Below are 13,247 nucleotides of genomic sequence, written 5' to 3'. Positions count from 1 at the left end.
GTAAGTGATTGTCACAGCAGCAGTAGGAGAAGTCACAAGAAAGGAACTGTTAAAATTCCAATTCTATACTCGTAATGAGTATTTGGCACCATGATGACCAATCCCAGTGTGGCTACATTTTAAATACTGACCCAACCAAGGCATTTCATTGTAATTGTTGCTGTGGCTGTAATTTAACTATAAAAGGACTATTTAGCAATTATTTTTTGACATTTATCCAGAACAACAGTTGGCCTTGGTACTCCTGGCTAAAAGAGGCCAGTGTTCCCAATCCTGGTTGCTATCCAATGACCTCTGCTGCAAAATGCGGGTGTGTGGAATTGGGTGAGAACGGGGTCAAGCTTGGCTGTGGCGTTCCCCCCAATGCCCCCCCGCCCCATTCAAATATTCTGCGGCACTCCACTAGTCAGGCAGTGACTAGTGGAGTGCCGCAGGGCTCAGTGCTGGGACCCCAGCTATTTACAATATACATCAATGATTTAGATGAAGGAATTGAGTGTAATATCTCTAAGTTTGCAGATGACACTAAGCTGGGTGGCGGTGTGAGCTGTGAGGAGGATGCTAAGAGGCTGCAGGGTGACTTGGACAGGTTAGGTGAGTGGGCAAATGCATGGCAGATGCAGTATAATGTGGATAAATGTGAGGTTATCCACTTTGGTGGCAAAAACACGAGGGCAGAATATTATCTGAATGGCGACAGATTGGTAAAGGGGGAGGTGCAATGAGACTTGGGTGTAATGGTACATCAATCATTGAAAGTTGGCATGCAGGTACAGCAGGCGGTGAAGAAGGCAAATGGCGTGTTGGCCTTCATAGCTAGGGGATTTGAGTATAGGAGCAGGGAAATCTTACTGCAGTTGTACAGGGCCTTGGTGAGGCCACACCTTGAATATTGTGCACGGTTTTGGTCTCCTAATCTGAGGAAGAACATTCTTGCTATTGAGGGAGTGCAGCGAAGGTTCACCAGACTGATTCCCGGCATGGCAGGACTGACATATGATGAGAGACTGGATTGACTGGGCCTGTATTCACTGGAGTTTAGAAGAATGAGAGGGGATCTCATAGAAACATAAAATACTGATGGGACTGGACAGGTTACATGCAGTAAGAATGTTCCCAATGTTGGGGAAGTCCAGAACCAGGGGACATAGTCTAAGGATCAGGGGTAAGCCATTTAGGACCGAGATGAGGAGAAACTTCTTCACTTAGAGAGTTGTTAACCTTGGAATTCTCTGCTGCAGAGAGATGTTGCTACCAGTTCGTTGGATATATTCAAGAGGGAGTTAAATGTGGCCCTTATGGCTAAAGGTATCAGGGGGTATGGAGAGAAAGCAGTAAATGGGTACTGAGCTGATGATCAGCCATAATCTTATTGAATGGTGGTGCAGGCTCGAAGGGCCGAATGGCCTACTGCTGCACCTATTTTCTATGTTTCTATGTTTCTATGTTTCTATGTTTCATAGCTTAGAAAGGTATCCGAGGGCTGCCTGTTACTGTGGAACCCTATCCCAGCAAGCGTCAGTGGGTGGGTCCTTCTGTGATGGAGATATATCTCTAGGAAGAGAGGTAGGACTTCCAGCCTTTTGGAGGTTATCTCCGCAGCCTCTCCAGGGGGGTTGTGTCTGATTGGGGTAGAGTTTTGCAGTGGTACACCTCAGGGGCCTGCCACACTGTGGGGGTGCATGCTGCTTCCAAGCTACCTACAAAAGTAGAAACATTTTTCTTTAAACTGTTATGGCCTCCTCTTCAGCCTGTGTGCGATAACACTCTGTTGGTGCTGGCAAAGACCCTTACTAAATTTAAATCTCTGCAAACCCACTGTCTCCCCATCCCAATTACTTTAAAATGCTACAGGCCTGAGCTAAACACACCCCTTGCTTCCAGCATTTAAACAACGCAAGTTGAAGGATGTATGTCGGACATCATATTTTTCTCACTTGCAATCATATCAATATACCCACCCATATCGGGCGTTCTGAATGATGTTGGCATGAAATGGGATGAGGGGAGGGCAACAGGAAGCAAGATGGGACAGATCCCTCAAAAAATCACCTAGGGCAAATAGGAAATGCAGGCAAGTGTCTTCAAGAGAGTAAAAGAGTAATCGTAAAAACATTTTTTTATTTGTTCATCAATAATATTAATTGTTTAGAAATGTTACTATAAACTAAGGGCTATCTCAGTCCGAAATTATGCTGCACTGGTATAATATCCTTTCAAAATAATGTAACACTGGCTTTCAGTTCAGTTTCTTATAACAGATGCTTACAGAAAAATGTGAGGGTATTGCAGGGAATAACAGCGGGCAAGTGGTTAGCAGATACCACCTAGTGGACACAGGAATATTTTCCGCTTGCTGACACCTAAAGCAGAAAAGAAAGTGGGAGGGTTGTTAGCAATTGTGAAATGGATCGCACAAAAGAAAACCAGTTTTCATACAATTTTCTGAATGGATTGTGTCTCAATTATTCTCAGGTGCAAGTCTTTCAACACCCAGTGGGTTGGAGACCAACATGGATGAGTCCCTACAAGAAGTTTTCTCGGATGCCTTTGCTGCAAATGAAATTGTACTGAACAAGTACTCAGCCACGATTTATACCTCTCGCAGTGGTGGGAATACGTATGAAGAAGTGAAGGAGGCCACGATGTGTTTGAGCTGTGTAGAGAAGGCAAGCCTATAGTCCGTCATAATAACATGGTTTAAAGTCAGCAGTCACGTAATGCGCATCAGGGAACTGGTGTTCTGTTCTGAAGTAAGAAAGGTATGATTGGGGACTGAGTCGATCAAAAGGTTAAAAACGCTGGGTGATGGGAGAGGATCTGTGGCATTCTTTTAAGACCCAGCTTCCAAGACTGTATAATGACGTTGTTTGCTGGCCTGCTAAGCACGCATGACACAAAGAATTGGCAACCCAAGTCTCCCCGTGTGATAAACTGGCAATCTTACCTGCGTCATAGCAGGAAGGAAGAAATTACAAAGCATTTCACTTTGAGATAATTTCTTCCCCCTTCTTGTGGCTGGCACACAGCCAGCATTAATAGGGCCTCTGATTGCTCTGCTGGGTGTTGTCCTGACCCCTACAGACCAGGAAATTCCAAGATTTGATCTGTAGTTGACGCTGAGTTAGACAATCTCAGTCCAGTGTACCTGGAGCAGGGCAGGGAAAAAATGGCCTGAGCTCATGCTCCTGACCATTATCTGGTGCACCCTGCTGGAAACTGGACCTGTGTATGTAGACGTCAGATGAGGGCATAAGTAACTATTTAGCTGTGAAGATCTGTCTTGTCCCAGATCCCATGGCCAAATTGCCCGCTCAAGACTCTGTCTCTCTCACACATGAAGAATTGCTACTTGGTTACAAAACCAGAGAGCTGCTGATGCAAAGCAAACCATACTCAAACTGTACAGGCGTTGGTGAGACCACACCTAGAGCGCTGCGTACCGTTTTGGTCTCCTTATTTAAGGAGGGATATACTTGCATTGGAGGCAGTTCAGAGAAGGTTCACTCAGTTGATTCCTGAGATGAAGGGGTTGCCTTATGAAAAAAAAGATGAGCAGGTTGGGCCTATACTCATAGGAGTTTAGAAGAATGAGAGGTGATCTTATTGAGACATGTAGGATTCTGAGGGGACTTGACAGGGTAGATGCAGAGAGAATGTTTCCCCTCGTGGGGGAATCTAGAACTAGGGAGCGTATTTTCAGAATAAGAGGTCACACATTTAGAACTGAGATGCGGAAGCATTTCTTCTCTCAGAGGGTCATGAATCTTTGGAATTCTCTACCCCAGAAAGCTGTGAAGGCTGGGTCATTGAATATATTTAAGGTGGAGATAGACAGATTTTTGAATGATAAGGGAGTCGAGGACTATGGGGAGCGAGCAAGAAAATGGAGTTGAGGCCAAGATCAGATCAGCCATGATCTTATTGAATGTCGGAGTAGGCTCGAGGGGCCAAATGGCCTACTTCTGCTCCTATTTTTAAACATGAGTTGGTGCCTTTTTTGGAAAAGGGAGGACAAGGGGAGAAAATTGCAGAGGAATAAAAATATCATTGGTTGTCCCAGCTGAGGAGCTGGAAAAAAAATATTAAATCACATTTGAAAAAAACTATTAAACATTGGTTCTCAGTGATTAGCTGAAACCTCTTCAGGTGAGTGGCCAATTGTTGAGAAATAAGTGTGCCAATCTTAAAATGAGGGTAGGTTAGAAGGGTTGCTGTCCCTGCTGAATGTACTCAATAACAGCCAAAAGAAGCCCCCATGTTTAGAGAAGCAGAGGTTTAAGAATTTGACATGGACTCCATTAAGCAAAATTATGTCCCATCCATCTATTTTCTGAAAAAATTAAGTTGCTGACATAATCCAGCAAAATTGATGATAAATCTACTTTACTGAATATTTGGCAAACACAAAACAATGTACACCGAGACAGAGTGGCCAAGTATATGAGAAACCACACAAAACATCGTCCTCCAACCTTACAGAAATTACCTGGAAATCTTGAACATTGAGAAAAATACCTCAGAAGAGCTTATTTCTAGCACTAATAGAAAGGAAACAGTAGCATAGTGGTTATGTAACTGGACTAGAAATCGAGTGGTCTGGATTAAAGATTTAGAGATATGAGTTCAAATCCCACTGTAGCAGCTGGGGAATATAAATTCAGTTAATTAAATAAAGGTGGAATAATTTTTAAAAAGCTAGTTTCAGTAACGGTGACCATGAAACTATTGGATTGTCGTAAAAAGCCATCTGGTTCACTAATGTCCTTTCGGGAAGGAAATCTGCTGTCCTTTCCCAGTCTGGCCTACATGTGACTCCAGACCCACAGCAATGTGGTTGACTCTCAATTACCCTCTGAAATGGCAGCTTACCACCACCTTCTCAAGGGCAATTAGGGATGGGCAATAAAATACTGGCTTTGCCAATGACGCCCACATCCAATGAATAAATTAAAAAAAATAATGGTATTACCGCTGAGTTAAAATGAATACTGGAAAAACAATGACACCTGTAAACGTTAAGAATATTGAGGATATGTGAAAGATCTGGAGGAAAGGACTGGCCGAGCCCTTCAATTGGCTGCCATCCTTGGTTATCTGGACAATATGTGCAGAATCCATATTCCCTTCAAACATGCCTCTGTTTCTCCCTGAAGGATTTGTCTATGCTGACTGGTCTCTACGGGGTTTAATTTTGTTGACAAATGCGATAGTGTGGGCTGTTATTAGGCATCATTTGCTCTGTATGGAAGCATGTTTACGTGGCGATGCGAAGTGTATTTTTCCACGCTGGATTATTATAATGAGACAGTCAATAAAATATGAATAAAAGTCACATGGTGACACAATGGTGCAGCCTGCATCACCGCCACAAAGAGCTGTGCCACCCAGTGGCAGAATGTGGTAGGGTGGCACCATGATGCAGCCACATTAAAGCCTAAAGATCCCTGACACCCAGTGGTAGGGTGTGAGCTTGTGCTCTTGATTCTCAATACACTGAATTCACAGTCTCGACCTTGCTACTGTAGTGGGTTGGGGGGTGGGGGTAGAGAACAGAGCTGATGCTGGGTTGTGCCCACAGGGAGAGAGGAAAAATCGGAGACAGAACCCTCTCTGGATATTCTCATGCACTTTGAGACTGGAGGCAGATCTCCTGCCCACCCTCACAGACAGGATCAGTGCACACCACAGGTATTTTGTTCCCAGAAACCGAAGGTGAGATTGAATTCCATTTCTTACTGGGAGATAAGCAATTGCCATTTTGTGGAGCACTCTTGAGTTTGGGCATCTTCAACGTTGCAGAGTTATCCTTAATCAGACATATCAAGGGGCAGCTGAGCGGTTCCCCACAGGGCAGGAGAAAGAGAGGAGTGTGAAGAGAGAATCATTGTCAGGGGACTGGAGATAGACTAGCAATCAGCCCTGTCAGCCACAGAATGTCCCCTATTAAGGGGTGGGGTAAAGATGATCCACACAAGGAGAAAATTATAATGCTTTAAAAAAGCACTAAATCAAATTTGTGCTGCCTCTGGGTTTTTTTTGGATGAACGGATACGTTATCTAGTATGTAGTTTGATACTGGGCCTGTGCTTCATTTGCCATGGTGCAATAAAGGGTTATTATTTTATGCTGTGTTGTGTTTTTTTTTAAAGGTTCATTAGGCTATTTCTAATAGACTGAAAAGCAGGCACTAATTAAAGATAGTTTACTACATTACTCTTAATGACTTGGAAAAGAGATTCTCAATCTAAATAATCTTGCGTTATTTAGATTGTAATGATAAATGTTTAAACAATGCATAACCTAATATAAGGATATCGGGGACATCACTGTTTCGGCTTGTGGGTCAGACAGTACGTTAATGTTTGTTAGATTTGACATGGGGCAATTATGACATAGCCTTGCTTGAGTACTCCTTTGGCAAATTACAATTGATTTTACGCAACATTGTTGCAACTTTTGCCTTGAGTATATTGTGTTATCACTTAATCTTGCGGAGGAAGTGGTTAACAGAAAACACGAGGTTTAGCAGAATTGGAAAAGAAACTTTGCCAAAGCGGACATGTATTAATCAGTGTCACAGGTGCTTATAATAGTCCAGCTAATTACTTCATTACTTCCCTCCACTCTGCAGACCAGCTTGCTCATACTGAATAGTGTAAAGTTCCATTACCAGTGCTTACTGTGATGATTTTAACCATTCTGGGAAATCTCAGCAGGCCAGAACAAGTAGTTGCTTGTTTCTATATTGCACTGGGGACTCCTATTTGTGCACTCAATCGTGTTTAGTAAAATCATATCACCGTCTAAATTGTTGATAAAGGGCATATTTTCTATGTTATATTGCCTTTTAAATACCACTAATATGTGTTTTGCCATTCATTCTTTAATATGCTTTATTTTTTAAAGACGCTGATCTGCCCACACAAAATTGGTAACAACTGTGTGATTGCATTGCCCAAGAATTGCACCCACATTAAAATCAGCAGACCCAAAGCTCACATCATTACCATGGAGGCTAAGCTGTAAGTAGTCCCCTGGGGCTTGTTGTCCTAATGAATGCCAGACCACAAATTAATGAAGTTGCTTTGGAAAAACATTGTGATTTTTAGTCACTGAAGCATCAGTAAATCTGCCAGAACCAGGCCAGCTGTTTATAGCTTGTTATGATGTCAATTTGTTTACAAATTAGATTTTCCTTTTTAAAACTTGGTGCTTAGCTGACACTTCATGTCAGTCATTATGAGCTCAGGATGCTCTCTGATGTATGGAAAGCTGGGAGGGGGGTTCATTGCCCGATGACACCTGAGTTCTTAGACCCTACCATGGAATCGCATGTCATTTGTTTTCATTGACCCATGCTTCTCGATGGCAAGAATCTGTGGTTATCCTAATTGGTTCATGTCAGCCATGAAAAGCATAAGCCCCATCTGTCTTCCTTCTCAATGATATCTTTTTGTTCTTTGAAAAGATCCTGGTATCTGTTCTTTAGCAGAACAGAGCCTCTAAGACCTCGACTCAGGAGGGGTGAAAGCATATTGTTCCTTTGGAGTAAACAGCTATGAGATACAGAAATAAGCCAGGCATAATAAAGAGATAAGATGCCCAGGGCAGCCCAACAGCTATATTAGCTCAGTGGACTTGATTCGGAGCTTCCTGGGCTCAACTTGTAACTCTGTCCTAGTCTAGGCCAACTTATCCAGGGAAGTCATGGCTTTGGGGCTCTCCCTGTACTGCTCAAGCACCCTCCCAACAGGAAAGCATTTATTACCATATACAGCATGGAACTTCACTACGCCACTGAAAACAATAGTGAATATAAGAGGCTAACTCAGGTGGAAAATAATTACAGAAGTCAAATGTTTAAAAATTGTGTGCATTTTTGAATGAAATACAACTGTTAATGCTGATTTAATTTACAGCTAATATATTTACAAATTTATTCACGTGACTGACTTTCTACTAATTAGGCATGAATGTTCAGATAATTGCAGACTTCAGATTGGATTTAGAGTCCAAGATATGGAACCTCTGAATTTAAAACAGAGAATTTAGAGCAGAGAAGATTGAGATGAGATTTGATAGAGGTGTTCAAAATCATGAGGATGTCTGGACAGAATAGATAAAGAGAATCTATTACCATTGGCAGAAGGGTTGAGAACCAGAGGACACAGATTTAAGGTGATTGGCCAAAGAAGCAAAGGCGACACGAGGAAAAACATTTTTATACAGCGAGTAGGTAGGACCTGCAATGCACTGCCTGAAAGGGTGGAGGAGGCAGACTCAATCACGGTTTTCAAAAGGGAGCTGGATAAAGTAACTGAAAGAAAAAAAATTGCAGGGCTGCGGGAAAAGGGCGGGGAATGGGGGCGGAGGAGTGGGACTAGCTGAGGTGCTCTTGTAGAGAGCTAGCATGGGCTCGATGGGCCAAATGGCCTTCTTCCATGCTGTAACCATTCTATGATTCTAAAACACAAATGAATATTGAAACCACCTTTTCTAGTTTCTTCACGATTTAGATCTATAAGGCAATAATACTTACCCACGTTCCTCAGTATCGGTAAGTATTATACCAGCAAGTTTGTGCAAGGGTCTAGGTTTAATACGACATACCTTCCCTTTACCAAACATAACCATCATAAAGAGCAGAACAAAAAAAAGCAATCACGTGTGCCCTGTTACAATTAAATTGTGATCTCTAGTACACCTATGGCAGCAAAGTTTGAAGGTCTTTGGTCCTTGGTTCAGGTATATGCAATGAAATTCATTCCACTCAGGACAGGATTAGGTTTAGCTGTGATAACCACTATGGTGTTGTAGCTTCCTGGCATTCACTGTCCAGGCTAACAAATGAAGAATGGAAAAGACATCAGAGAACTTCCATCACCCATAGAACTGTATTTGAGAAAAAAGAAAGATTAAGGCGATAAAATGAGAGTAGAAATTGTTGGATGGAGGGAGCTGTAAAAGGTTTGAAGACGAAAGCAAAAGCATTTCCTGTGGTATGTAACTAAAACCGATTATCATGGTCAGATAAGATTGAAGAAATGTTTTTGAAGAAGCCCACAGATGTAAGCCAGTGTAAAGAAATCAAAGAAAGGGATTTCAGAATTCTGATCAGAGATGCATGTAGACAACTTTTAAAAACATGAAAACACTGTGATTGCTTATAATTTAAAACATGGTAGCTGCTGAGATTTTTGTAAATGCAGAGGGGAAGAAATTCAGGTGCGCCAAGCTGGAACTCTTGGTCCGGTGAGTCGATCCATTTTCAGCAAAGTCCTGCAGGAAATGGACCATAATGGGGGCGGGCCTTAGGCTCAAAGCCAGGCTGACTGGTTGAAAATGGGTCAGAAGGCCTGCCTGTCGCTGTCAATTAGAGTGGCGACGTCACAGCACGTGTGTGTCACCATGCTCTCTCCTCCGTTAAAGGAGAGATTCTGGCTATTTTTTTAACTTTGGCCACTGGGTGACCAGGGAGGGTTTCAGCCGGGCCAGTGGCCTGGCACCCAAGAGGTGCCTGTTGCGGCCCAGCCGAACCCGGGGCCAGTATTTTACCGGCCGATTGGAAAGTTGGCCGGCAAAAATTCTTGAACTGCGGCTGAGGCAGCGGGCCTTCCCCTTTAAGGGCAGCCACGCTGCCGGGCCACACTCACTCTGCAGAGGGAGCACTGACAGAGAAACCTGTCGGGGGCACCGCACGACGGGGGGGTTTCCACGAAGTGAGGTGAAAATCGCTGGCTAAGTATTTTTCTTGTTGTTTTATTCATTTTACTGGCGGTGATACCACTTGGGCGGGATGGGGTCCAGGCTGAAAAAATCCCCGACCTGAATTTAGGTCGGGTCGGCCTGTTGATCCCAAAGCGGCAGCCATTCGATTTTTTGGGATGGCTGCCACAAAAGGGCATTAACGGGTCTCTTTGAGACTCTGAATTTCGGCCCCAGAGTCATTTCTGTTAGACACACTGAACTGGCACACTCGGTCCAGTGGCACCATCTTTGACAAAACAGAACATTTTGATATATATTTTGGAAGAAATATAAGAAATAAAGGAAAAATACTTGTTTGGCTAATAACTAATTCTTGCTATTTGGAAAAAAATCTGTATGCACACTCACATTTTAAACATAATGAGTTCTTTGTAAGGCTCGTAGAATTTTCCAGTCCCAAATACCTTGGGGTTAATCAAGAAGGATTTTATACGTATTTCATCTTTCTGGTGTTACTTTTCCCTCCAGTTTGAAAATTACTCAGTTAATTGTTGTTTCTTTGGGTTTTTGACGCCACAAGTTCTGCACCAGCTGAAGGGTCAGACTGGCAAACAGGTACCAGGCCACTGTCTCCCTCCCCCTTTCACCCAGCCAGTGCCACACCATGGTTAGGCGTATGGAATGTTGCAGGGCTTTTTTTTTTTAACCTGCCTCAGATGCCACACAATATGGGGCCGACGTTGTCACTTTGCGCAGGGCCAGTTAGCGCTGCCAGCCGGCTCTAACAGAGCGCTAATGAGTTAGCACATGGGTGCAGCAGGCACAGCGACCCGCGCGGAATTGCCCCCGGGGTTCCGCTGGCGAAAAGTGGCTTGCGCCCCAACCCACGATTAGCGCACTGGCGCACGCAGGCCGATGACATTGCCATGCGCGCCGACCCCTTATCACCCCGCGGCAATCCCTTTGCGCCCCTCGGGAGAAATTGCCCCGCAGGGTACTGTGTTGGCGAGGGGTGATGCCACCGACAGCCCCTGGAAACCTGTTGGTCCTTTCAACCATTCTTTACTCAACTAGAAATTTCGCTAAAATTAGAAAACAGAAACAAATGAGCCATTGGTGTACCTGTGAGGTAGGAGGGCAAAATTCTTCCCAGGGTACAGACAGTGCGAGAAGGTGTGGTGGCTGTGGGAGCCCCCCCCCCCCCACCCCAGCAGTCCTTAAAGGGGAGGTGGTAGCGCGGCAGCAGCCATCTTTTTTCTGTCAGTCGGCCCGACAATGGCGGCCGCTGGCCTGGCCGGCACCATTAAAGAGGTTGCAGAGTTTGCAGCTGCCCTCCCCTTTAAACGAAGGATAAGGCCATTGTGAGGCGTCAGCCTGACGCGGCACGTCCACGCCACACTGATGCATTGAGCGTGGCACTGGACCCGCGCAAACACCGAGGGAACGCTCCGTTACCACAGGCAATATTTATTTTGATCAAAGAGTCCTAATTCGCACCGGCGCAAAAAAAAAATATCACTTCCAGCAAAATGACTGCTCCACACCCAACGCGGAGCAATTTCAGCACCTATGTGTGGAGAATAATGATTATGAATTCTGGTTGTATCATTTTGTGACACAGTGCAGCGACACTCGAATCAAAATGGCAGAAGAATTCTTCTGTGGGGTCTTCTGGGGCTTGCTGCAAGGAAGTGTACAGTGACTGTCTTTGACAGTATGTGGGGACTCACTCTACCACTGCATGTTGGAACACTAATGTGCTGAGCTGCAGCACTGCACTTATGAATCAAGTAAAAAGTGATTTCCTGTCATAGATGTATCCCAGGAAGAATTTTGCTCCCCCACCTCATAGGTACACCGATGGACCATTTGTTTCCATTTTCTAATTTTAGCAAAAATTCTATTTGAGTAAAGAATGGTGTAATATTGGTTGAAAGTATCAACAGGTTCCCAGTAAAGTGAAAGAAGCACATAGTATAGACAAGTTTACAACTCATTGATGAGTAGAATGCAGTGGAACTTGAGGAGTAACAGGCAGCCCAGAGGTGCAGATACCGTATATACTCGCGTATCCTGCGATCTCGCGTATCATGCGACCCCTAAATTTTCGTCCCCAAAACATGATTTTACCATATATCTCATGTATCATGCGAGTCACTTTTTTGAGATCGAATACAGACCTTAACATGAAACATCGAGTGGATTCTGCTGTGAAAGTTGTTCGCGAATCGAACACCGATACAGCAATCGTTCCAGCTGGCTTGACTAGCGTCGTTCAGCCACAGCCTCTACTGTGTTTGGGAGTTGTGGGTGGCGGAGGTCGGGTCGCCGGGGGGGTGGGGGGGGGGGTGAAGAGGAGGTCGGGTTGGGTCACCGGGGGGAAACGGAGGTCGGGTTGCCGGGGGGGTGGGGGGGGGTGAAGAGGAGGTCGGGTTGGGTCACCGGGGGGAAGCGGAGGTCGGGTTGCCGGGGGGGTGGGGGGGGGGGTGAAGAGGAGGTCGGGTTGGGTCACCGGGGGGAAGCGGAGGTCGGGTTGCCGGGGGGGTGGGGGGGGGGGGTGAAGAGGAGGTCGGGTTGGGTCACCGGGGGGAAGCGGAGGTCGGGTTGCCGGGGGGGTGGGGGGGGGGTGAAGAGGAGGTCGGGTTGGGTCACCGGGGGGAAGCGGAGGTCGGGTTGCCGGGGGGGTGGGGGGGGGGTGAAGAGGAGGTCGGGTTGGGTCATCGGGGGGAAGCGGAGGTCGGGTTGCCGGGGGGGTGGGGGGGGGGTGAAGAGGAGGTCGGGTTGGGTCACCGGGGGGAAGCGGAGGTCGGGTTGCCGGGGGGGTGGGGGGGGTGAAGAGGAGGTCGGGTTGGGTCACCGGGGGGAAGCGGAGGTCGGGTTGCCGGGGGGGTGGGGGGGGTGAAGAGGAGGTCGGGTTGGGTCACCGGGGGGAAGCGGAGGTCGGGTTGCCGGGGTAGGGAGAGCGGGGGTCAGGTCGGATTCGGTCCGGTCTCTTTCCTCCCCCCCCCCGACCTCCGCGACTCTCTCTCCCCCCCCGACCTCCGCGACTCTCTCTCATCCCCCCCGATACAGTACAAGCGACAATAGAGGCTGCAATCCAGCCCAGGAGATACCTGCCGAGATTCAGCGTGGATACGGTCTGCTTAACAGACTAACAGCCTAATCTTGGCCAGCACTTCACACCCGCAAATTTTGTATCTCGCGTATCATGCGACCCCCCAAATTTAGGTTACAATTTAGGTCTTCAAAAGTCGCATGATACGCGAGTATATACGGTATATTAAATAAGGTACAATAAAAGTCAATTCACTTTATTTGGGCCTGAAATTCCTATAGACCTAGACTGCATTCCAAATTACAGGAACTGTGTCATTTAAACCCCTGGGGCAGGTGCATTGCACCATTAAGGCCCAATAAAATCTTTATTCCCAACTCAGGAGGGGCAGTCCAGATGTTGAATCTCCACCCTGCACTGGCCGGCCTCTCATCAACCTTCAATGTTGCTGCTCCTTCATCACCAGTACTTGGTGCTTCAC

At 45.8% G+C, this 13,247-nt stretch overlaps 1 protein-coding gene across 1 annotated transcript in view; it reads left to right on the top strand.

Annotated features, from left to right (window-relative positions):
• Positions 1–7,029, top strand: part of LOC139255665 (uncharacterized) — a 286,509-nt gene extending 279,480 nt beyond the window's left edge. Inside the window, exons 13-14 of the mRNA XM_070873964.1 lie at positions 2,476–2,669; positions 6,910–7,029. Of these exons, the coding sequence (XP_070730065.1) occupies positions 2,476–2,669; positions 6,910–7,029 (314 nt within the window). The remainder of the gene's footprint in view (positions 1–2,475; positions 2,670–6,909) is intronic.
• Positions 7,030–13,247: the final 6,218 nt, after the last annotated feature.

This window comes from Pristiophorus japonicus, chromosome 3 (assembly GCF_044704955.1).
Source record: "Pristiophorus japonicus isolate sPriJap1 chromosome 3, sPriJap1.hap1, whole genome shotgun sequence".
Taxonomy (NCBI): domain Eukaryota; kingdom Metazoa; phylum Chordata; class Chondrichthyes; family Pristiophoridae; genus Pristiophorus; species Pristiophorus japonicus.
This window is presented reverse-complemented; position numbering and strand designations above follow the sequence as displayed.